Source organism: Pleurodeles waltl, chromosome 4_2 (genome assembly GCF_031143425.1).
Source record: "Pleurodeles waltl isolate 20211129_DDA chromosome 4_2, aPleWal1.hap1.20221129, whole genome shotgun sequence".
NCBI lineage: Eukaryota > Metazoa > Chordata > Amphibia > Caudata > Salamandridae > Pleurodeles > Pleurodeles waltl.
In genome coordinates this window covers 1,019,774,922-1,019,798,324 of record NC_090443.1, presented here as the reverse complement: position 1 = coordinate 1,019,798,324, position 23,403 = coordinate 1,019,774,922, and the positions used below count along the sequence as shown (strand labels likewise).

At 48.4% G+C, this 23,403-nt stretch overlaps 1 protein-coding gene across 2 annotated transcripts in view; it reads left to right on the top strand.

Moving 5' to 3' along the window:
• The window catches only part of LOC138293603 (acyl-coenzyme A amino acid N-acyltransferase 2-like), an 81,621-nt gene extending 59,216 nt beyond the window's left edge, over positions 1-22,405 (top strand). For both annotated transcript variants that reach the window (XM_069232873.1, XM_069232874.1), the window contains exons 3-4: positions 2,311-2,513; positions 21,436-22,405. In XM_069232873.1, coding sequence (XP_069088974.1) covers positions 2,311-2,513; positions 21,436-22,032 — 800 coding nt within the window. In that variant the 3' untranslated portion in view covers positions 22,033-22,405. The remainder of the gene's footprint in view (positions 1-2,310; positions 2,514-21,435) is intronic.
• Positions 22,406-23,403: the final 998 nt, after the last annotated feature.

Genomic DNA, 23,403 nt, shown 5'->3' with positions numbered 1-23,403 from the left:
CTGGGAATTATGGCATTTTAGCAGTTGCCAGATCACGTGCACATCAACCTAAAATGATGTGTACTTCAATTCCAGGGCTGGTGGGCAAATACTTTACCAATGCTTCTTCTGTTTTTAATTTAATAGCCAATAGTATATTTTCTTTGAGTCAGTTAGAATCATGTTTTCTGTGAGGTGCATTCAAACTAAAAAGGGCGTTTTACACCTTTCTCTGTGAAGGATTTCCAGTATTTTATTAAAATATATGTAGTGGTTAATTTTCTTTTAAATGTAAAACTTTTTTTGCAAACAAATGGATGTCAGGTTCAGCAGCGGCATGATTTCAATGTTATCCTGGTTTTAATTTATGGCATATCCTTGCCATAAAAAACTGCACCTGTTTGCCAAGGCCAGACCTATTGGCTTTGCAGTGCTTGTTCACTGAAGTTGTCTCACTCCCTCTCTCGTTCTTTGTTGATGTTTCTCCGTCCAATGTCTCTTCCCACTACATTATTTAGTTTGCCTTGGTGTGGTTGCTGTTCCATATCTCTGATTGTATTTCTCTCCCATTCTCTTTTCAGATCCATGGTTTGCTTCCCTCTCTTACTGTTATTCATTCCGGGACTCCTGCTTCCCCTTTTCTGTACTCCCATTAATTGCTTCTACATCTGTGTAGCATGTCAAATAGTACAATTTCCTATTTTACAAAATTTCAGCTTACTTTACAGAAATGGAAACTGAAGTGGTACAAGTAACATAAAGCATTGTGCCATGTTAGAATTGCAGAGTGATCAGAAGCAGTAACAGATTTTGATAAGTATAGCTTCTTGAATCTCTGTACTTGTACGTATCCAAGCCAGTTCCACATCCACTTTGTCAGTTCTGTTAAAGCGCTCAGCTCACCTGGCAAGGTATCTTGGTGCTGAAGCAGGAGTTGTATGGGCCAAGTCACGGCCAGGGGTAGGTGATGAACTAGAACATTGGTTTCTTATGGGATTCAAGAACTTAGTCGGGGACTCAGATGTGCAGGGGCCAGCCATTCCAGGTTTTAGGAGCGAGGTAGGAGAAGGCAAGACTTCTGAATCTGGTTCTGTGTGCAGTAGGAGTCCGGCTGAGCAAAGGCATCTGGTAGGTTTGTGGAAGTTTATGCAGTTATTGCCGTACATGGGAATAATGTTGTGTGAGGCTTTGTATCCCTGCGTGAGGAGTTTAAGAATGCTTGTTTGCCACTAGGGCTCTTTGAGGTCCAGTATGGTGTGAGTGTGGTTTGGGAGGTTGAAGATGACTCTGGTCATTAATTTTATGTGGCCCTGAGTCTTCCAGTCCTTTTAGCATTGATTCTGGCAAGGTGTGTATTGACGCAGTCCATCTTGCTAGTGAGGGGGCCTTGGGTGATGGTTATGTGCATGTTGATGGAGAGCCATTTGAAGATCTTCTGGTGCATCTTGAGTGTGCGGAAGCATGAGATGGATACTGCATTCCCTTAGCCGGTCATGGTGAGTTGGTTGTCAATTACAATTCTGAGATTCTTTACATGGGTTGCCTGGAGGGTTGAGGATCCCAGTTTGTCTGGCCACCAGGTGGAGTCTTAGAGCGAAGTGCCTTTGCTGAAGAGTATTCTGTCCATCTTGCCTGTGCTGAGCTTGAGACGGCTGGTTTTCATTCCATATGGTGACTTCGGTCATGCAGGCTGAGAAAATGGCCTGAGTGTTTGAAGTCTTGTTAGAGAGGGAGAGTAGGAGCTGGTTGTTGTCAGCATACAATACAATGTTGATTCCATGGGAGAAGTTGATGCTAGCAAGTGTTGGCATGAAACTGGTGCTTTGAAACTGCACCTGCACCTGTAACAGGCATGTTCAAGAATCAATGAGAGGCCCAGATCAAGAGCCAAAGTAGAGGACATATTGAACTGTCAACATCTTTTTGATTATGTGTCTGTGTGTAAATAGGAATTACCCATAGCTGAGGGAAATCAATACCTTAATTTGGCTAAGAAAACCAATCAGTCACAAGCTTTTGTCACTTGAATGTGTATGGATGGTGCTATCTTGATTTTAGCTCAAAAAGAACAGCTGATACTGAAAATGTGCATCAGGCTTTGCAGGCCCATGCAGCGAAGGTACACCTTGTATAAGTGAGTACCCTATCCTGGAACACATGCTCTACATCCCATAGCCTCTGCCATTGTATTCTGGTTCTGGCTAAATACCTTTGTTTATAGTGGCTACTCAAGAAAAAGCTGCATGGCATAAACCATATATGCAGATGCCCATCTGCCTTTTCAGATTTCTAAATTCACTGTTCACTGCTTTGCTGTCTTTTGTGCCACAGGAGATGGGCCATTCCCTGGAGTCATTGACATGTTTGGAGGAGGCGGGGGTCTCAAAGAGTTCCGCAGCAGTCTTCTTGCCAGCCGGGGCTTTGCCACACTCGCTTTGGCCTATTTTGCCTACGATGACCTGCCAGGTTCACTGTCCGAGGTGGATCTGGAATACTTTGAAGAAGCTGCTGACCTCCTCTTGAAACACCCCAAGGTATGTCCTCTATCAACTTTTCCCTATCAGACATAGCGCACTACCGACTTAAGGTCCTCCATTTAAAAGTTCACTCATTCTACTCCCATTCGAGACAAGGCAGGTAGGAGTCACAGTGGTAGGTAATGAATAAATGCAGAAAGTGGCCAGAAAGGGCTACTGCGGAATGTAGGGGAGGTGGATAGGAATGGGTAGGGTTACTTCTAAACTCCACTCTCCTTAAAAGGGATAGTTTAAAAAAAAAAAACTAGACAGGATAAGGAACTCAAAGTTGCGTGAGGTGGAGGTTGCCTCTTTTCCCTAATGGGGAGTGGAGAAATAATCTTGTTTTTTTAAAGGCCGGTGGAATAAGTTTATAGATTGAAAAACTATGAGAAAAGTGGCCATGATATAAACAACACATATCCATTGACTACATTGAAAACCACATAATTTACACTATTTCTGGCATGTTGATTAGTCATTTGTGTTTCTACCATTGCATGTGCTTCTGAGACATTATTAGATACAACCCTTAGTTTTACCAATCCATAGATGATCAAGGTGGGTCCAAGAGGCCTGACATGAGGATATCCACAATGGACACATTGGATGGTTGTCCTGATAATCTGCCAACTTTATCCACAGCATGTAGCAATGATGAACAACCCTTGCTCTAACCATATGACCACTCCACCTCACTTACTTGGATACATGTTTATAGTGGAAAGAGTCTGAAAACCTGATTAATGCAATTTCAAAGAGTAAACAAGTAACATTGGTGGTTACCGCCCTCCAAGAGGAGACCACTTTCAACTAAATTCTAGCTCAATAGTGAAATAAGGTCCAGGGCTAGAAGTGAGTCTATGGATAGGTGCAGGTCCTCGATAACCAAATGGATTCTTATGCACTCTTGGAAACTCATCATGAAGCAGAAGATGCAAGATCTTCACAGTTATGAAGCAGTGTGGTCCTGAATGATGGTCTGCTCTAGGAACTGAATTAATAGATTTACGGGAACTATGGAAGGCAGCACAAGTTACAGCTTTGCCAATTTCTATTTTAGTAGGATGTTTTACCTAAATGACAAACACTGACTGATGGAATGCTGTTTTCTACTCAGAGAAGAGGGCTGACATATTGTCTAAAAGCAGATGAACATTTATTGAGTAGTTGAAGTAGTAGTTAGGAGAGGGGTTTCAGCCAAGGTTAAAGTAGTTAGGATGTTGACCGTCCTGAGAGCAGCACATTATGAGCATCTGCAAACCGCCCTCCCACAGAGGTGTTAGACCTCACATACACATGTGGAAAAAAAAAGATTAGGAGATGGGTTGAGAACTACACTTAAGGAATCCACTTCCATCTAAGTCTCTGCATTTAGACAAAGGACTATTAACAGAAAAAAATCCCATCACGAAAGCCACCCCGGACAAACCTGTGCACCTGGTACCCCCTACTTTCCATATTATATCAACTGTGGTGGTGGTGGTGATGTCCTTTCTCAACAACACCGCTTTGTCCAGAATTGGGTCCTTGAAAGATTGAAGGGCTTGAAGTACAGCAATCAACTCCTTCCAATTGGATGAACGGCTCTTGTTCCTTTCCTCCTAGAGCCCCTGAGTTGTCAGAAAACCCAGCATTACCCACCAACCGTAACTCAAGGTGTCTGTGCTTAGAGGGAAAAGGAACCCCCCTCCCTCTCTGTATGAGATAGACTCAACTATCAACACATAGAATGTCTCATAATACTGGAATAATGCTGTTATTTTGATTAAATGATAGATCACACCACTGGAGGATGTGTCAGCACGCAGCTTCAAAAGTGTCCAAGGGTTAACAAACGCCATAAAGTCCTATAGAAAAGAAAGCAGACAAAGACTTCAGTACTTGGGAGACTCGTCCCCCCCCAAAGAACTCATGCTCACCATTTCTCCTTGCATTTTTATCCATTTCTGGCCGATGCCGGCTGGTTGGTAATGAGAAATGCCACATGAGCTCTGGCATGACTGGAGCAATTGTCCAGCAAGGACACCATCCCCACATCCATCAGGATCCAAGCTCCAGTGAATTGAAGATGCTGGACAGAGGTCAAACTGGACTTGGCTGATTTGATGAAGAATGCCAAAGAGTACAACCGTTGGCATTTCCACATCTATCGGTGTCTGTTCTCTAGTTTGTGCATGAATCAGTCAGTCATGCAGATATGGGTGACAATTAATGCTTTTGCAGTGAAGTACCACTACCAATGGTGAAAGGACCTCAGGAACACGTTTTTAGCAGATTTCAGCATAAATGGAAAAACTCATTCTAAAGTTAGAGGCCTACTTCCTCTCTGGGTCTTCCCAGAATTTTCATCATCAGTTTGGGCTACATTGAATGCTCAACTCATCTTGTCCTCTTTCATAACACTAAATATAACTACCGACCTAATTAACGGTACAAAGAAGGCCAGTTCTCCAGCAAGTTCTTACACACCGAACATGTTCAAATATTTGTTACTTAAGTCCTCTACTTACATACATGTACGAGAGGTCATCAGCTACACACTAACAGCTGGTAAATTCCCAAATGACTTGAAAACCTCATATATTAAACGTTTTCTAACTAAACAAGATCTTGACCAGAATGGTCCTGCTAATTATAGGCCACTGCTCTTTTTTTCAGTAAACTCGTTCAAAGTGCAACCTTTGCTTAGATGAGAACTTTCAACCAAAAAACGCATCTACTATCAAACAATGTGGATTGAGAGCCAAACGAATTATGAAATCCATACTACCATCCACCGGGAACAGCCTTGAGACCTCTACTGATAGCAATGTGGTTGCTGCCCTGCTGCCTCATGAACTGTTGTCTGCTTTTAATACATTTGACCACAGGTTGTTAGCCCAGAGGCTGTATGACTCTGGAATACAGGGTGTAGTTCTCAACTAGATAGGATCCTTCCTCTAGACCAAGCCTCAAACTGTCTCACTGCAACCATTCAACTCTGCACAATACATAAGACTGGTAGGTGCAGCACAGTACATAACTACTACTCTTCAGCATCTGCATAACCCCTCTTCCTATCGTGGTGAGTTCCTTCAACCTCACCTGCTACAACAATAGTGACATTCATACACATAGCTCATTGGTGAAAACTTCAAGGTGTTGCAAACATAGGCTGTAGAACAAAGGATGCTACATAATCATCTCAACTTCAGCACCTCAAAAAACAGAAGCACTCACCTGTGGGCCATAGCAAAACTATAACAATCACCTTCGCTAAATAAAATGAGAAAACCATTGCCTACTGAAGTGGAAACGCTTAGGGTAATCACGGATTCCAATCTCTTTCTTCAATCCCAAGTCAAGATAGTGACGAGAGGCTCATTCAAAATGATGAGAATCCTACCATGCATCTACCCATACTGAGGGTTCTCATATAGGTTAGAGGCATCACTGGTGCCAATTATATCAAGAATGGATTATGCAAACAGACAGTGGACTGACTAGAAACTCAATTGCCAAGAAACAAAGAATACAGAACACTGCAGATAGACAAGTTCTCAACCAGAAGAGACTGAACTATGTTACCTCTGCTCTCAGTGTTGTGAAGTTCATGCATTCCACTTTAGTTTGAAAACATGTGTAATTGAACATGTAGCAAGTGATGAATTACTATGTAATCAAATGCACATTTCTGGCATGTGCTTTTATTCTGTAAATATGTAATGAATATGTCATGAAGTTTGGACAAGCAAGATCAATCAAAAACACTCTCATGTGCCTGTTTAGTGATTGCTTAGTATAGAAATTATTACAGGAATGCCACAAATCTAATGACTGTTTCCCTCTATAATTCTGCTATTTTATTTATTTTAGGCACTTGCTTTTAGGCTTCTTTATTTTAGTTTTATGTTCTTGAACATTTAAATGCAGACTCTATTTTGTTGAGGCCAAGACGCCATTGTGTCATCGACGTATCTAGAAAATGGCAGTCATTACCTTCGTAGGTCTAAACATGGTGGCATTTATCTTCCTGAGGAACTGTAAATATGTCAAATTCTTTTGACTTCTAAATGTGTCTTATCCTCCCGCTAATGACAGACAAAATCACCAAGGTGGTCATTACAACCCTGGCGGTAAAAGCCGCTTACCGCCGTGCAGAAGACCGCCAACACACCGCCGCGGCAGCAGTATACTGCCACAGCCATTATGACCCACAGCTCAGAATCCGCCAAAATACAGACACCCACAGAAGTCCGCCACACCAAAGGTCAGTGATAAACTGGCGATAACAAAACCGACACCGTCACGCCAACAGGAATACGCCCACACTATCACGACCCACAAATCCACGCGGCGGTCTTTCAACCGCGGTATTCCATTGACGGTACACACCGCCGCGCTCATAATACACACACATATACAAAACACAGCCACATTGGATAAATCGAAATACACACACCTGATACACATAAACACACCACTCCCACACACCCAATACAATATAGAACACACACCCACATCATCCACAAACCCCTATGACCAAAAATACAGAAAGAAGGCCAGAGAGAGACACGACAAACTACTACCAAGCATCCACAGGCACACAATACCATCACCCACATAACTTACACGCACCTCACACTACACACCACTAAATATCACCCCACACATCACAACACACACCACCCCACACATCACCCACACCACCCCATGGCACAGCAAAGACACCCCAGGTTCTCTGACGAGGAGCTCAGGGTCATGGTGGAGGAAATCATCCGGGTAGAGCCACAGCTATTCGGATCACAGGTGCAGCACACCTCCATTGCTAGGAAGATGGAGCTATGGCGAAGAATAGTCGACAGGGTAAACGCAGTGGGACAGCACCCAAGAAATAGGGATGACATCAGGAAGAGGTGGAACGACCTACGGGGGAAGGTGCGTTCCGTGGTCTCAAGGCACCAGGTAGCGGTACAGAGGACTGGCGGCGGACACCTACCTCCTCCCCCACAACTAACAACATGGGAGCAGCAGGTCTTGGCGATTCTGCATCCTGAGGGCCTCACAGGACTAGATGGAGGAATGGACTCTGGTAAGTCACATCTTTACTACTTTATCCCTCCCACCCCACCTGCATGCCATCACATACCGACACCCTCACCCTCACCCCCATCACTCCTACTCCTCACAAATGTCCCACCATCACAACCCACCCATCCCAACACCAAGCCATGCATGCAACTACAAAGCAAGGACACCCATCACCAAACCATGGCCACTGCACATACCCATACACCCCCCAAACCACCATCACACAAGCTCCCACACAGGAATGCAAGCACTGGGGTACACGGGCACCCACCCATTGCACACCATGGCACACACAGATGCAATAATCATGCTTTTATACCCCTGCAGGACCCCTACCCAACGTCACTGCACAGGAGGGTCCAGGCATGTCCACACCACCAACAGAAGAGGCCCACAGTGATGACAGCAGCTCTGTCCAACTGGATCTAGATGACCAGCCCGGCCCATCGGGGACCTCGGGACAGTCGGTTCCCCTCACACTGCCATAGGCCACTGCAGACCTTCCCCCCAATGGAAACACCAGCACAGCACCCACCCAGCGGGCCCATACCTCTGTCCCCAGGACACCTCAATCAGCAGTGTGTCCACCACTACAGGGAACTCAGGCTAACCCACCACCCCAACAACAACAGGGACCTGGGGGCAGTGGCAGTGGGCACACGGTCCAGGGGACAGATGCCCAGGGAAACAGGGGAACTGGGAGAGCTGCTGTGCGACAGGGGGAGGACAGGCCCAGGGAACCCACTCTCCACGAGGCCCTCTCCAATATCATGGGAGCATACCACCACTCCCAGGAGAGGATGGCAACGGTACTGGACAAGTATCAGGAGACCCAGCGCCTACAGGAGGAACAGTATTTGGGCTGCAGGGAGGAACTCAGAGACATTAATTCCACCCTGGGCACCATCGTACGGGTGCCGAAGGAAGTATTCACTACCTTGAGGGACACTGTGGCACTACAAAGGGCCCCTGACACTAGCATGGACGATGAACTGCTCACCACCTCCGCCGGCGCTAGTGGACAGGAGGCTGCGCCACAGGACCACCACACCAGCACCCCACCACCTGCAGATGGAGAACCACCCCGAAAACGGTCCCTAAATCCAGGAACAAGACAGAGCAAAATGCCAAGACCCCCGCCAAGAAATGAGACCACCCTGAATGTCATCCTACTGTCCCACTTTGTCACCCTGTCCATCCTCAAACTGCCCCAGCTCCACTTCCCAGACCCATTTGGACAATGCACCTGTGAGACTAATAGACTGGACTCTGCCATGGACATCCCTCCACCATCACCCTCACCAATTTACAACCCCTTCAATATTTAGCACTTCAATAAACACCGTTAGAGCACAAAACAATCAGGAGTCTGTCTGTGATTTTGTAAAACTGTATTAGTAATTACAGTGCCAAAATGCTTTTACTACTGTAATGTCAACATACCAATGTCACACAGCTGTAGTCCATGGGGAAACAAAGCAGATGTCACACTCTGGGACACACATCTGTGAAAACGTAAGGGAAAGTGAAAACTCAGTTACCATACACTGGGATGAAAAGGACAGACAGTAGAGAGGTAGTAGTGTTTAAGTACATATAGTAGGCCGGTTTGTATTCTTACCTGTGTCTCACTCGAAATATTGCTGGATCACCGTGTTCCTGTTGTCTATGTCCTCTTCTTGTGCTTCCTCGTCTTCACTCTCCACAGGCTCCACAGCTGCAACAACACCACCATCTGGACTATCCTCCTGCAGAAAAGGCACCTGGTGTCTCAAAGCCAGGTTGTGAAGCATACAGCAGGCCACGATGATCTGGCACACCTTCTTTGGTGAGTAGAATAGGGATCCACCTGTCATATGGAGGCAGCGGAACCTGGCCTTCAGGAGGCCGAAGGTCCGCTCAATTACCCGCCGAGTTCGCCCATGGGCCTCATTGTAGCGTTCCTCTGCCCTTGTCCTGGGATTCCTCACTGGGGTCAGTAGCCATGACAGGTTGGGGTAACCAGAGTCACCAATTAGCCACACACGGTGCCTCTGAAGTTGCCCCATCACATAAGGGATGCTGCTATTCCGCAGGATGTAGGCGTCATGCACTGAGCCAGGGAACTTGGCATTAATTCCTCACTGGGGTCAGTAGCCATGACAGGTTGGGGTAACCAGAGTCACCAATTAGCCACACACGGTGCCTCTGAAGTTGCCCCATCACATAAGGGATGCTGCTATTCCGCAGGATGTAGGCGTCATGCACTGAGCCAGGGAACTTGGCATTAACATGAGAGATGTACTGGTCTGCCAAACACACCATCTGCACATTCATGGAATGGTAACTCTTATGGTTTCTGTACACCTGTTCACTCCGGCGGGGAGGTACCAAAGCCACATGGGTCCCATCAATGGCACCTATGATGTTGGGGATATGTCCCAGGGCATAGAAGTCTCCTTTCACTGTTGCCAAATCCTCCACCTGAGGGAAAACGATGTAGCTCCGCATGTGTTTCAGCAGGGCAGACAACACCCTGGACAACACGTTGGAAAACATAGGCTGGGACATCCCTGATGAAATGGCCACTGTTGTTTGAAATGACCCACTTCCTAGGAAGTGGAGTACTGACAGCACCTGCACTTGAGGGGGGATTCCTGTGGGATGGCGGATAGCTGACATCAGGTCTGGCTCCAGCTGGGCACACAGTTCCTGGATTGTGGCACGGTCAAGCCTGTATGTGAGGATCACATGTCTCTCCTCCATTGTCGACAGGTCCACCAGCGGTCTGTACACCGGAGGATGCCGCCATCTCCTCACATGTCCCAGCGGATGGTGCCTATGAAGGACAACAGCGAGCACAGAGTCAAACAACTCACAGGTACGTACCCACAGCTTACACAGAACACGAATCATAATACATATAATGGCTTGTATGAGTGTTGAGCCAAGGCCTAGGTATATGTGACGCAGTTAGAAATGAAGCCATGTGGGCCCCTGAAATGGCAGCTGCCTGACCTGTAAAGTGTGACAATGGGATGTGAGGTAACTGCGCTGGCGTTGTACACCGCCGCGGTAGGCGGTCGAAGACCGTGGCGCAATGCTGCATTGGTTAACATTGGACCCTATGGGTCTCAGGAGCCAATGACGATGTACGCCGGCGGTGGCGGTACGCACCGCCGCGGACGTGACCGCCATTTTCTATCTGTTCAATCACTCGATACCTGATCTTCGACAGAAGAGGACCTACATTGCAAGTGCTGCTGTGACCTCGGTCTGGAAGAGACAATGGCATGTGCGTCTGGGGAAAGGGCCCCTGGCTTCACATCAGAGGAGTTGGAGAAACTCGTGGATGGGGTCCTCCCCCAGTACGCGCTACTCTATGATCCTCCAGACAAACAGGTAAATACACTGGGAGCATGCTGTATGGGCTATGCCTGTGTGGAGTGGGGTGGATGAAAGATGGGGGGGGGGGGAATTGAGGCGTGCATGAAACAACGGTGAGTCCATGTGCATCATGGCAAGGGTAGGGATGGGGGCCAAAGACTGTGACGGTGCATTTGGTTATAACTTGTCTTTTCCCCCTGTACAATTCATGTAGGTCAGCGCCCACCAGAAAAAAGATGTTTGGCATGTCATCGCCAAGGACGTCCGGACCCTGCGGGTCTACCACAGACGGAGCACCCACTGCCGCAAGAGATGGGAGGACATTCGCCGCTGGAGCAAGAAGACGGCGGAGGCCCAGCTGGGGATGGCATCCCAACGTGGGAGGGGTGCCCGTTGCACCGTGACCCCCCTGATGTTTAATATCCAGGCGGTGGAGTACCCGGAGTTGGATGGGCGCTTGAGGGCATCACAGCAGCTACAAGGGGGTGACTACACTCTCATTCTGCTGATTTTGCGTGCAGTGGAGGTGTCTGGGTGGGGGAGGTGGGTTATGGGTTTCCCTAGGCCAGGGCGAGTTAAGTAGGCAAGTTTCCCTTCTTCTGGCAGACCCAGTGGCACCCCACCCTACCTGTGTACAGTGCCAAGTACACCTAGTCAGGCCCCTGTGTCATCCATATGTGCTGATGTTGTCCATAGCCTTGTAGGCCATTTCCCAGGGATTGAACAGTGGAGGCCAAGTGCGCGGCGTAGTGCAGGGGGCTTCTGTGTCTGTCGTGCCCGCCAACGGTAGCGGTAATGCATGCACTCAACATGTCTTTCTTCTGTCGTCCCCCCCCTTTTTGTGGACTCCCTGTTCTTGTGTGCATTAGCATCATCAGGCAGAGGAGCAGTGGAACCGGAGCAGGAGGGAGCTGCATCCCACATGGCCCTGGAGGGCGAGACAACCGACTCAGAGGTCACCAGTGGGACGGAGGGCGAGGGGAGCTCCACGGCGGGGACAGGAGCTGACTCCAGTGACACGGACTCGTCCTCTGATGGGAGCTCCCTTGTGGTGGCGGCAACATCTGTGCCCCCCGCATCTACAGGTACAGCCACCACCCCCCCTACCAGCACCGCCCTCCCAGCAGCCCCTCAGCCTTTGCCCCATGCCCGCTCACCCAGGAGGGTGGGCATCACCTTCGCCCCAGGCACCTCTGGCCCTGCCCCAGTCACCCCTGCTGCCCTCAGTGAGGAGGCCATTGACCTCCTCAGGTCCCTCACTGTTGGGCAGTCTACCATTTTGAATGCCATCCAGGCTGTAGAAAGGCAGTTGCAGCAATCAAATGCATTCCTGGAGGGCATTCATTCTGGTCAGGCGGCCCTTCAGCGGGCTTTTCAGACTCTGGCCTCAGCACTGATGGCAGCCATTGTCCCTGTGTCTAGCCTCCCCCTCCAACTTCCTCCACCCAGACCCAATCCCCTGAGCCTATCCCAAGCACACAGGCAGACCAGCATGCACACACGTCAACACACAAGGGAAGCTCAGGCAAACATAAGCACCACACATCCCACAGGCACTCACGCAAGCATCACACACATGCAGACACACCAACATCCACTGTCTCCACTATGTCCCCCTCCTTCTCGTCTCCCTCCTCCCTCCCAGTCTCGTCTCCACTCACACCTGCATGCACTACATCTACAGCCACTACGTCCATCACCAGCAGACATACCACCATAGCCCGCTCACGTGCAGTCACCACCCCCACTGCCATTCACACGTCCCCTGTGTCCTTTCCCAGTGTGTCTGTGACGCCACCTCCCAAGATACACAAACGCAGGGGCACACACACACCCAATTGCCATCCACCTCACGACAGCCTCCAGCGCATGCACCCTAACCCACAGTCACCAAACTAACACCTCCTACAACCACAACATCTTCCTCCACTCCTAAACCCCCTCCAGCTACCCGTCCCACTGCTCCGAAAAAACTTTTCCTGTCCAAACTTGACCTCTTTCCCACACCTCCCCCCCCCAGTCCGTCTTCTAGGGCCCGACTTTCCAGGTTCCTACCTAGCACCTCAGCCACAACCTCTCCCCCACCTGTCAAGCATCAGAGGTTGGCCAGTGCCTGGCAGGAGAGGGGGAAGACTCCAGCCACCAAAGCCGCTCCCAGGGATACAGGTGGGAGTGTGGAGTCAGCTGCGACACCTTCCAAGGGGGGGAAGGGCCACAGGAAAGTCAGCAGGTCTGGGAAGAGCAGCATGGCGGAGAAGACCGCCATCATCCCCTCCGCCCAGGAGTCCACCGCCAGCACCTGCCCTGCTGCCCAGGAGTCCACCACCACCAGCCCCGCTGGGCCTGAGAGGACGGCCAGCACCAGCCCTGCTGCCCAGGAGTCCACCGCCACCAGCCCCGCTGGGCCTGAGAGGACCACCAGCACCAGCCCTGCTGCCAAGGAGTCCACCGCCACCAGCCCCGCTGGGCCTGAGAGGACTGCCAGCACCAGCCCTGCTGCCCAGGAGTCCCCCGCCACCAGCCCCGCTGGGCCTGAGAGGACCGCCAGCACCAGCCCCGCTGGGCCAGACAGGACCGCTAGGAGCTGAGTCACATGCAGAGGACCCCGCTGCCACAAGCACCGCTGAACAGGGCACCGCCACAAGAAGAACCGCTGAACAGGCACCGCCACAAGAGGCACAGCTGAACAGGGCACCGCCACAAGAGGCACCGCTGAGCAGGGCACCGCCACAAGAAGCACCGCTGAACAGGGCACCGCCACAAGAGGCACCGCTGAACAGGGCACTGCCACAAGAGGCACCGCTGAACAGGGCACCGCCACAAGAAGCACCGCTGCCCCATGAGCCCCAAGGGCACTGGTGCTACTGAGTCCGTCACATGCAGGATGAGGCACTCTGGGCACAAAGCCCCCTCCAGAACCAGTGGAGTATCAAATCCACTCACACAGTCCTTGGCAGGATGAAGCACTCTGGGCACAAAGCCCCCTCCAGAACCAGTGGAGACTGTTATCCACTTGTGTGACTGTGGCTTTGCTCTCCCCAGGATTGTACAGTGGGCAACCCACCCACTTGTGAGACTTGAGAGACTGTGGCTTTGCACTCCCCAGGATTGAACAGTGGGCAACCCACCCACTTGTGAGACTTGAGAGACTGTGGCTTTGCACTCCCCAGGATTGTACAGTGGGCAAACCACCCACTTGTGAGACTTGAGAGACTGTGGCTTTGCACTCCCCAGGATTGTACAGTGGGCAAACCACCCACTTGTGAGACTTGAGAGACTGTGGCTTTGCACTCCCCAGGATTGTACAGTGGGCAAACCACCCACTTGTGAGACTTGAGAGACTGTGGCTTTGCACTCCCCAGGATTGTACAGTGGGCAACCCACCCACTTGTGAGACTTGAGAGACTGTGACTTTGCACTCCCCAGGATTGAAGAGTGGGCATGTGGCCCCCTTGTGGATTTGGCGTTGTGCACTCAACCGGCTGAGGTGCCCCCCCTTTCCCTCCCCCTGAGGAGCCTGTTTTCGTGCTTTCTGATGCCCCTGCAGTGTTCTCTCCGTGATGGTCGGGTATCTTGTGTGGGCCTTGCCCATACCATGTGGGCCCACTGTTCTAGGGACTTCGATGGAGCACTACCTGGACTACTATTCTTGTTGTATATCTTGTATATTATGTATATATGTATATTTTGGAGTTCTGCATTTTGACATCTTACATTCGTTCATCTCATTTCCTTTTGTCTTTGCATTCTTCCGGGGGGGGGGTTGTTTAGTGTAACTACAATGTGTCATGCTGTATTAGTGTGTGTGTTGTGGTGGGTGGGGGTGTTGCGTGTTGCGTGTGTGTGTTCCTGTTTTTTCCCTCCCCCCTGCCCTGTGTCGTAGGTGCAGTACTCACCGTCGTCCTCTGCGCTGGCGTAGAGGAGCAAGAAGATGAGGGCTGGCAGGATCTTTAATTCCGGTTCCATGGCGTCCGGATTCCTCGTGGGGTGTGTAGAGGTGAGCGTTTTCCCTTCGGACTCCTGTTTCCGATGTGTTTTTATCCGCGGTGAGACCGCCCCGGAAAAGGTAGCGGATTGGCAGGTTGTGATACTGTGGGCGGTACATTGTCTCCTGCATGTCTGTTGGCGGTGACCGCCATGCTGTTTGTATGTACCGACGTGGCGGACTGAGTGTTAAAGTGGCTGTCTTTGTTGGCGGTTTCCGCCACGGTCATGATCCCATTTTTTTTACCGCCGGCCTGCTTTAACACCGACCGCCAGGGTTGTAATGAGGGCCCAAGTGCGAAATCAGTCTAGGACAGCAACAGCAATCATAGAAAACAATGTAGCCTGCATTGACGTAGTTCACAAATTCATTTGCTTACTTTGCTTTCGCTATATAATTTGTTGTTGTTTTCTAGTTTCATTTTTTCCTTTGTTCAACAAAGATGGGTGCACACATTCTTTCTGAAAGGTGCAACAAAAATACTAGCTCTGTGTGTGTGTGTGTGTGCATGTGTGTGTGCATGTGTGTGTGTTTGGGTGTGTGTGTGTGTGTGTGTGTGTGTGTGTGTGTGTTCCACTGCTGTTATAATTTGACAGTCAACCATGCTCTGCCCTGAAAGTGACACTGGACGCGCATGTGTCACTTCCGTTTTTTCCACACCTTCATACGCTCCTAACTTTATACATCAGTTGACAAGTTTTTTTCTAACACAATTCTTTTCTATTGTGCAAAGGAACATGTTCTCTCCTAAAAGTACAGGGTTTAAACCTTGTTGGGACTTTTGCAAGCAGATGTATATGACAGATCCCCACAAGGTATGTCTCTAGTGTTTGGGTTCAGGCCACAACTCCAAGATGCATGAGTAGTATGCCCTTATTCCTCCAGAAAGTGATTCGTGATCACGAGCCAGGAAGGTGTATAAGCCCACTACCAATTCAAATTCAAGAGCCCAGTCCTTTTCCTGCTCTTGGACTGCCCCCATGACAGGTCTTCTTTGTGGTCAAAGTCTTTGGGTAAGTCACAGTTAAAAAAGAAACATGAGAAGTCCAAGCAGGCTTCATCCCAGCCTCAGCCTCACCACTCTCCCTCTGAGAAGTTGTGAGGACATCAGGGTGCCCCTTGGTCTCATTCCTGGTCCCCCACCGAGGAATTCCACAACTGATTCTGATGCACTTCAAATTTCCAGGGCCATCGACGACACTACAACATCCATGTTGCAAATTTTTGTCACACTGCCGGGTCCCCATGGAGCGCCTTTGGGCCCCACAGATCTGTGGAGTCCTCCAGTCTGGTTACTGCCAGTGGGTCCGCGCTCAGCACCATCTATACCTTCAGAACCTGTTTCAAGTTTGATTCCAACTCTGGAGCTAACTTCACATCCAGCACCATAATCAACGTCATTTCCTGCCACATTGATGCAGCACTGACGCCTCTGAGGCTGATCCTATTGTCCTGCGGGACTCTGAAGTGAGCCCGTCTTGACCGAAGTTGTTTTCTGGAACAATCACAGCTTGAATATCCTCTGATCAATCTGTCTCAGACAAAACAACATGTTTGCCTAGAAACCACCCTCATGTATTCCAGCAACTTTTTTGGATCAAATTCTGACGAAAGCCAGCTAACCCCTTCAACGATGGAGAGGATGGGGATGAATTTTCTCCACACTATGCTGACAATTTCATTTCTGACCTACAAGAAGCACTTTCCCTGATACGGGGGTCGGTTCTCTTCTTTGTCTCTTAACAGAAGAGACAGCCTTATTTGCTGTGGTCCTTTGACTGGCATCTGAAGTCCCGAATTAAACTTAGCATCTGTTGATGTAAAAAACAATGTACTCAATGACGTTTTGCAGCCTTGGCAAACCTTGTTTCAGTCCATGCTGCCATCAACAAAGCCCTGGCTGACATTCTCATGGCCACCCAGGCTAAACCTTGTTTTTGTCCCCCTGTAAATAGACAGCTAGTACAACGACACAGACCTGTTCGGGGTCACCTAAATGTTTTGACACAGCACCCGCAACAGGCAACAGAACTCTGGGACCTCATCTCTTCTCTGTCACCGAAGATCTGTCTTTTTTATAGAAACCTGGATGAGTTCCACTACCCTTCCTTCTACTACATTAGCACTCCCAGAAAATGACCATATGCTCAGACTTGATAGAGAAGCTAGAACGGTGGCAGCATTGCCCTTGTCTTTCAAACCACTATCATTGTCTCATTGGACACTTTAGTAGCAGACAGGGTAGAACTATGTATTTGTAAAATTGAGCTCTCCTCTGAATACATTGGAAAGGAGCACTTGTATATCTCCCCCCGGGACCAAAAAAAGAGTTTAGCCATTGTCTAACAGAACATAGGACCGGGTTGGTTCCGGTCACCGGCTCCATAAGATTCTGTCTTGAAACTGGTACTCCATCTATGCTGGTGGTGTTGGACTTGTCCGCAGCTTTTGACACAGTGTCCCACACCAGGCCGATTCAAAGGCTGCATGGCATTAGTATCATTTTTTATACACTAATTCAGCGCAAACTTAACTCCATATTTATATTTTGACGCTAGACTAGTCTAGCGCCAAAATATTGGAGTTAAAGTCATTTTTTGCTAGCAAGAACCTATCTTGCGTCAATGAGATGCAAGGTAGGCGTTCCTGGGCAAAAAGTGGCTCTAAGGCCAGGCGCCTTATTTATCCTCCCATGCAAAAATAGTGCACGGGAGGGAGGCGGGCCTAAATAATGGCGCTAAGCTTGTTTAGCAACATTATTTAACGCCTGGGTCAGAGGAGGCGTTACGGGACCTGTGGGCCTATTTCTGTGGTGGAACACTATGGAATAAGTCTACAGGTGCCCTCCCCAGGCCCCAGGGACATCACCACTCACACCAGAGGGACACGAGGGGATGGGGCATCCCATCCCAGGTAAGTATAGTTAAGTATTTTTGATTATTTTGTTTTAAGTGCCTTTGGAGGCCCTGAATGGGGCCTCCATACATGGCACTGGGTGCAATGGCCATGCCCAGGGGACACTTGTCCCCTGTGCTGGCCAATGGGGTGGTGGGCATGACTCCTGTCTTTTACAAGACAGGAGTCATGTGGTATGGTAGGTTTAGCGTCAAGAAATGACGCTAGGCTGGTTAGAGTCATCTTTTTTACTCTAACCAGCCTAACATAATTTTGTGGTGCAAAACCCCCTTCTCCCATACCGCCACCCCCACTCGGCATGACGTTAGCCCACCCTTTGCGCCGGATTGCGCCATTCCATAAATAAGACGCCCGGCCGGCGTCTTGGAATTGCGCTAGCCGGAGGTAAACTTTTTCATGCAAAACTGCGTTAGCGCAGTTTTGCGTGAAAAAATATAAATATGGGCCTTAGTATTAAAATGGATTCATCTATATCCATGAAAGACCATGTCGTATCCGTTAGTGGTATTTGTTTCAACACAATGTGCCTGTTGAATGAAGCATTTCCTTACCTTCCACTTTCTGGCAGGAAAACTCTTGGGCACTGGTCATTAGCAAATTAGATTATGGCAATGCACTACTTTCATCTGCAAATGAGACTTTAATGTCCAATATGCAAATTGTCCAAAACACAGTTGCACAGCTTGTTTGCAGTCTCCCTCCCAGCTCTGTCGTAACCTCTACAGAGAGCCTTACATTGGCTGCCAATCAAGAAAAGAAACTTTTCTAAAATCTGTTGCATTGCACACAAATCCCTAATGGGAAATGGTCCCAGCTATTTACATCAGAAGCTTCGTTACTATTGTCCTGTTAGGAGTCTGCGATCTAAGGATAAAGCCGTACTTACGGTCTCTCGTATCCAAATGACAAGATGTCGAGGCGGATCTTTTTCTTACCTGGCCCCTTCCTGTTGAAATAATTTGCCTTATCACATCCGTACCTGCACAAACCATGTTAGATCCAGGAAGCTGCTTAAGACAGTCTTATTTTAACTTAGCATTCTGACCTGCCTAAGTCTATTGACAGCACAGAGATACCCCTCCAGGGGCGATTTGTGCTCTCTATTACATTAAATTAACATAACATAACACCCTCCTCTGGAGAGCCTGGTGGTTCAAGCTTCCACCAGCAGGATCAATCCAAACTGACTTCCTGCAACCCGTAAAAAGAGAGAGTCAAAGAGAATTGAGGCATTCAGAAAACGAATATTCTCTTTAGCTAGCCTCGCCCTCCAGTCAGTCAACATTAGCTGGATGCTGGGTAGATACTCACACATTATTGGACATGGTCACAGGGACCTTGTCTGCAGTCCTGGAGGAACTCCGCATCAACTTGGTGCAGACCATTCAGGTTGCCCACGATGAAGCCAGATATGTGATACAGTGAGACCTGAGCATGGCTGGCAGTTTAGGCAGAGCAGTCGGAACTAGCATGGTGCTCCGATGCCATGCGTGGATGAAATCTGTGGGTAGAAGCCTTCTTCCTACCTTAGATAGCTGTCTATTCAATTTTTGCTTTTGCCTGTGGAAGGACAAATTACTGATGCCTCCGCTGCCCCAGGTTTTATCTGCCCTAGATGCAGAAGACTGGATGGAAGCGCTGGACCTGAGGAACGCCTATTTCCATATTCCCATCTTGCAGGCCCCCTGGTGAAACTTGCACTTCAAGGTGGAAAACAAGCATTTTCAGTTTCCCGTACTCCCTTTTGGCCTAAGCAGGGTCTATCAACAACAGATTCATATCCACCTTAGAGGTGGAGGAGCAGTTTGGATTGGGGCGGGCGGTTTGATAGTATGCGAGGTTGGCTCATACAGCTCAAGGTTTATATGGCTCCTTTACAGAAGGACCCAGGGAACACATAGTCATGCAACAGCTGCTAAAGATGACAAGATGCAGAAAATTAATTGCACACCTGTATGCTGCATTGGTGTCAGATAGGGGTTGGAACACAGACACACAAGAGATCACTTGGCTGCCGATGAATTGTCAGCGTTTGAATGGAAGAAGGCCTGTGATCAAATTCAAAATACATATATCCCCAAGCGCTAGGTTTAAACTGATACAATTGCTCTACACGCATAGGCCATACCTTACCCCACAGAAACTGACTCTAAGTGCAGTAGATGTGGGCTGACAGCTTCTGCTTTTTTTTGCACCTGACCTAGATCCGTCCGCAACTGGTAGGATTTTGGAGGGAGGTAATGGAGATTTTGTGAAATGTTACTGGGATTTTCCTAGATAATTCCATAAAAGTATGTTTGCTTGGATTATTAATCAAACGAAAATGGGGTAAGGTGGCAATCCGAATGGTGGCCTAGGGGAGGGTGCTGGCAAAATGCAGGATTGCGATACACTGGTGGCCCAGGGGAGGGTGCTGGCAAAATGCAGGACTGCGATACACTGGGGGACAAATTTATGATTTGTTTTACGTTGTGTATGCACCACGCAATGTGGTACATGCATGACGCAAACCTTACATGTGATTTATAAGGCCACGCAAGGCCACTTTGCATAACCCTGAGTGGCTCCATAAATCTGAAGTAAGGCCGTGCAACGCAAATCGCTGCATTGCCTTACTCTGCACTGGGAAGGCGTTCATGTTCGTTTCTTTGGTGTTGCAGGATTGTTTTGCAGCATGGTGCAAGGGTGCCTGCATTGGAGATAGCCTGCTCAAAGGGCGCCAGCACATGGGAAAAGGCAGGAGTGTGCTGTATTGCCCTAAATACGGTACATTCCTGCCTTTTCCCTCTGACCCAGCTCATACATTTGCCCCTGGGTGACTCCCAGTGCACCCGAAGTGACCAAAAGGAAAATTGTGTTAAAGGGGTGGGCCCCTTGCTGGTATATTGACGTTAATGTAGAGATGAAAAACTTATGGAGGACCTTGCAGTATGGTGTGAAATGTTAATCAGACTCATGGACACCTGAAATAACAGACCGCCTTGAAAGGCAATAGGGATGTGTTAATTGACGGGGAATCCCCAGTGGGTGGGAAATGGAGTAATGCTGATCAATCCTGGTGGCACTGTGTTATGGTTGTTACAAGCTATGCAGTCTGAACTCTGCCTGTATTGTACTGTTGTATGTGAGAAAACATTAATAAAGAGAGTTTCAAGAAAAGGGTGTGTGGAGTTTAGGGATCAGGAATAGGTGCAGTTAGGTGTGGTGAGGGGCTTTTAGGGTTCAGGGAAGGATGGTGTTTAGAGGTTGTGAGGGGTTAGTGAATTAAAAACATCCAGATATGATGTTTGAGAATGTAAAATACATAGGGCCCGATGTATAGCACAATTATGCAGTGGTTAAAGGCGAATGTCGCCTTCTGCAACTGCAAAATGGCCTTTCCCGGTGTACTTTTACGAGCCGGCATGCAAATACTGACTCGCAAAATAGGGATCCCTTTACTTGCCATCTCACCCAAGATATCCATCTTTTAGTGGATGCCTTAAAGTCAGGGTGTTGAATCTCACATTCTGGCAATTATTTTGTGATAAAAACCCTTGTTTCTGGCAGTAAAAGTAAAAAGAAAATGGTGTGTCCTAACCACAAGTGCATTCTTTTCAGGTCTTGGGTCCCACCGTTGGAGTGCTGGCGACCTGCAAAGGAGCGGAAATTGCCTTGACCATGGCGATATTCTTAAAGCAAGTGGGAGCCGCGATCTGCATTAATGGTACCAACAGCATCACCGTCATGACGCTACGCTACCGGGACCTCTGCATCAAGGGTTCTGATTATAGGGTGGAGTATTCTCACATCACTGATTCTGGGGCGGTGGATGGACATGATAGCTTTGTGGATCCCAGGGCACCGGAGAATCAGGAGTGTCTGCTCCCCGTGGAGAGAGCCTTGTGTCCCATACTCTTCATCGTGGCTGGTGACGACAGAAACTACAATAGCAAATTGTACGCGGATGAGGCGCTGGCGCGGCTGAAGAAGAACGGGAAGACCAATGGTCACCTCCTCTTCTATTCAGGTGCTGGACACCTCATTGAGCCTCCAGGGTCCCCCTTCTGCAGAATATCCCACTTCCCCTATTTTCCCCAGCCGGTGGTGTGGGGAGGGGAGTTAGAAGCCCACAGCAGGGCACAGGAACATTCCTGGAAGGAGATCCAACACTTTCTCCGCCAACACTTAGGAAGCACAATTTGCAGCAAGCTGTGAAAGCCTGTGTATCTTTGGATAAAGATAAACATTTGTAAGACAAACAAAACAGTACAATGTTTCTCTTTACACCTGAAAACAATTTCAGAAATACTGTATGAATTTTGCTTCTACAATTGAGGGATGCATACTGTACAAAGTATGGAAATTCATGAAATATGTTTATGTCACAGTATCGGAACATGCACACTTGTTAGGGTCCTGATTATACAATTGTGCAACAAAATGGGGTTGCATGTGGGCGTGGCTTGGCCAATTGTGGCGTATACCTTATCCAGTAAGGGATGCACAGCAGGTAGATGCCTACAAATCCTGTTTCTAATTGCACCAATCCAGCCTTAATAAAGTATTAAGCGGAAGTCGCTAGGAGTCACTTTTTGCCTCTGTGTATTTGATTGTCCCAGGATGGTCCTTCACTTGTGTCCAGCACAAACACATCTGCAGGTGTGTGTTAAACACCTTCCAAAGGCCTTGTGCACCACTGAATAGGCAGGGGGGACCATTGACTTGCAGATCCAGTAGGGAGCTTTTTGTGCATCCGTGGGGAAAAAATCCTCTCTGAATTACATGCTTGAGTATGATGACGGAAGATAGTCATAGGATATCCATATACATATTTTCACATCCATGCAATACACAAATATTATTAAGTCTTCCAAAAAGATGTGTGTTCTTTGATTCTATCTTTGAAATGTCTAAGTCAACTGAACACTTTCTTATGGTATTTAGTGACTGCATGACTAAATCCAGATAAGGGTCTTCTTTTTATGTCAAATATTATCCCTATTAGCCCCCAGCCACGTGCACTGAAAAGTATTGCTAGGAACCATCTTGCCTATGTATTTTACTAGTTTCCCTTCCTTCTGATTGGACCAAAAGCCGTTTGCTGATTTATGCACCCAGAGGTGGCAAGACATCCCCATATCCATCAGTACTACCCCAACCCTCCTCTAATTTATGATAGATCTAAAGACACACCTCTTTCAAGAACACTACATCCTGAAAGACTAACAGTCTGCTTCGGCCTCCAGAGTAAGGTGCTTCTGTAGTCACTGGTTGAATAAATCTTTGTCTTTCACCCTGTACAGCACTCCACTGCCTTTTTGGCTCAGTTTGCGCTATATACATACCGTAAACGTACATACATACGTAAATACTGTTCAGATCCATTCCACCCATGTCTCGTTCAGGAAAGCCATCAACACTTTCCTCAACTCCAATGAAGGATGCAAAAGAGCCACATCCTTCTTTTCAGTGAGGTGAACGGCAAGGCCATGATGCAACTGGTGGGTCACATGCTGCAACGTCTGTCTAGCGGCCACGACTTACGCAAGTGAGTGTCATCACAGGCAATGTGTGATACTGTGAGAT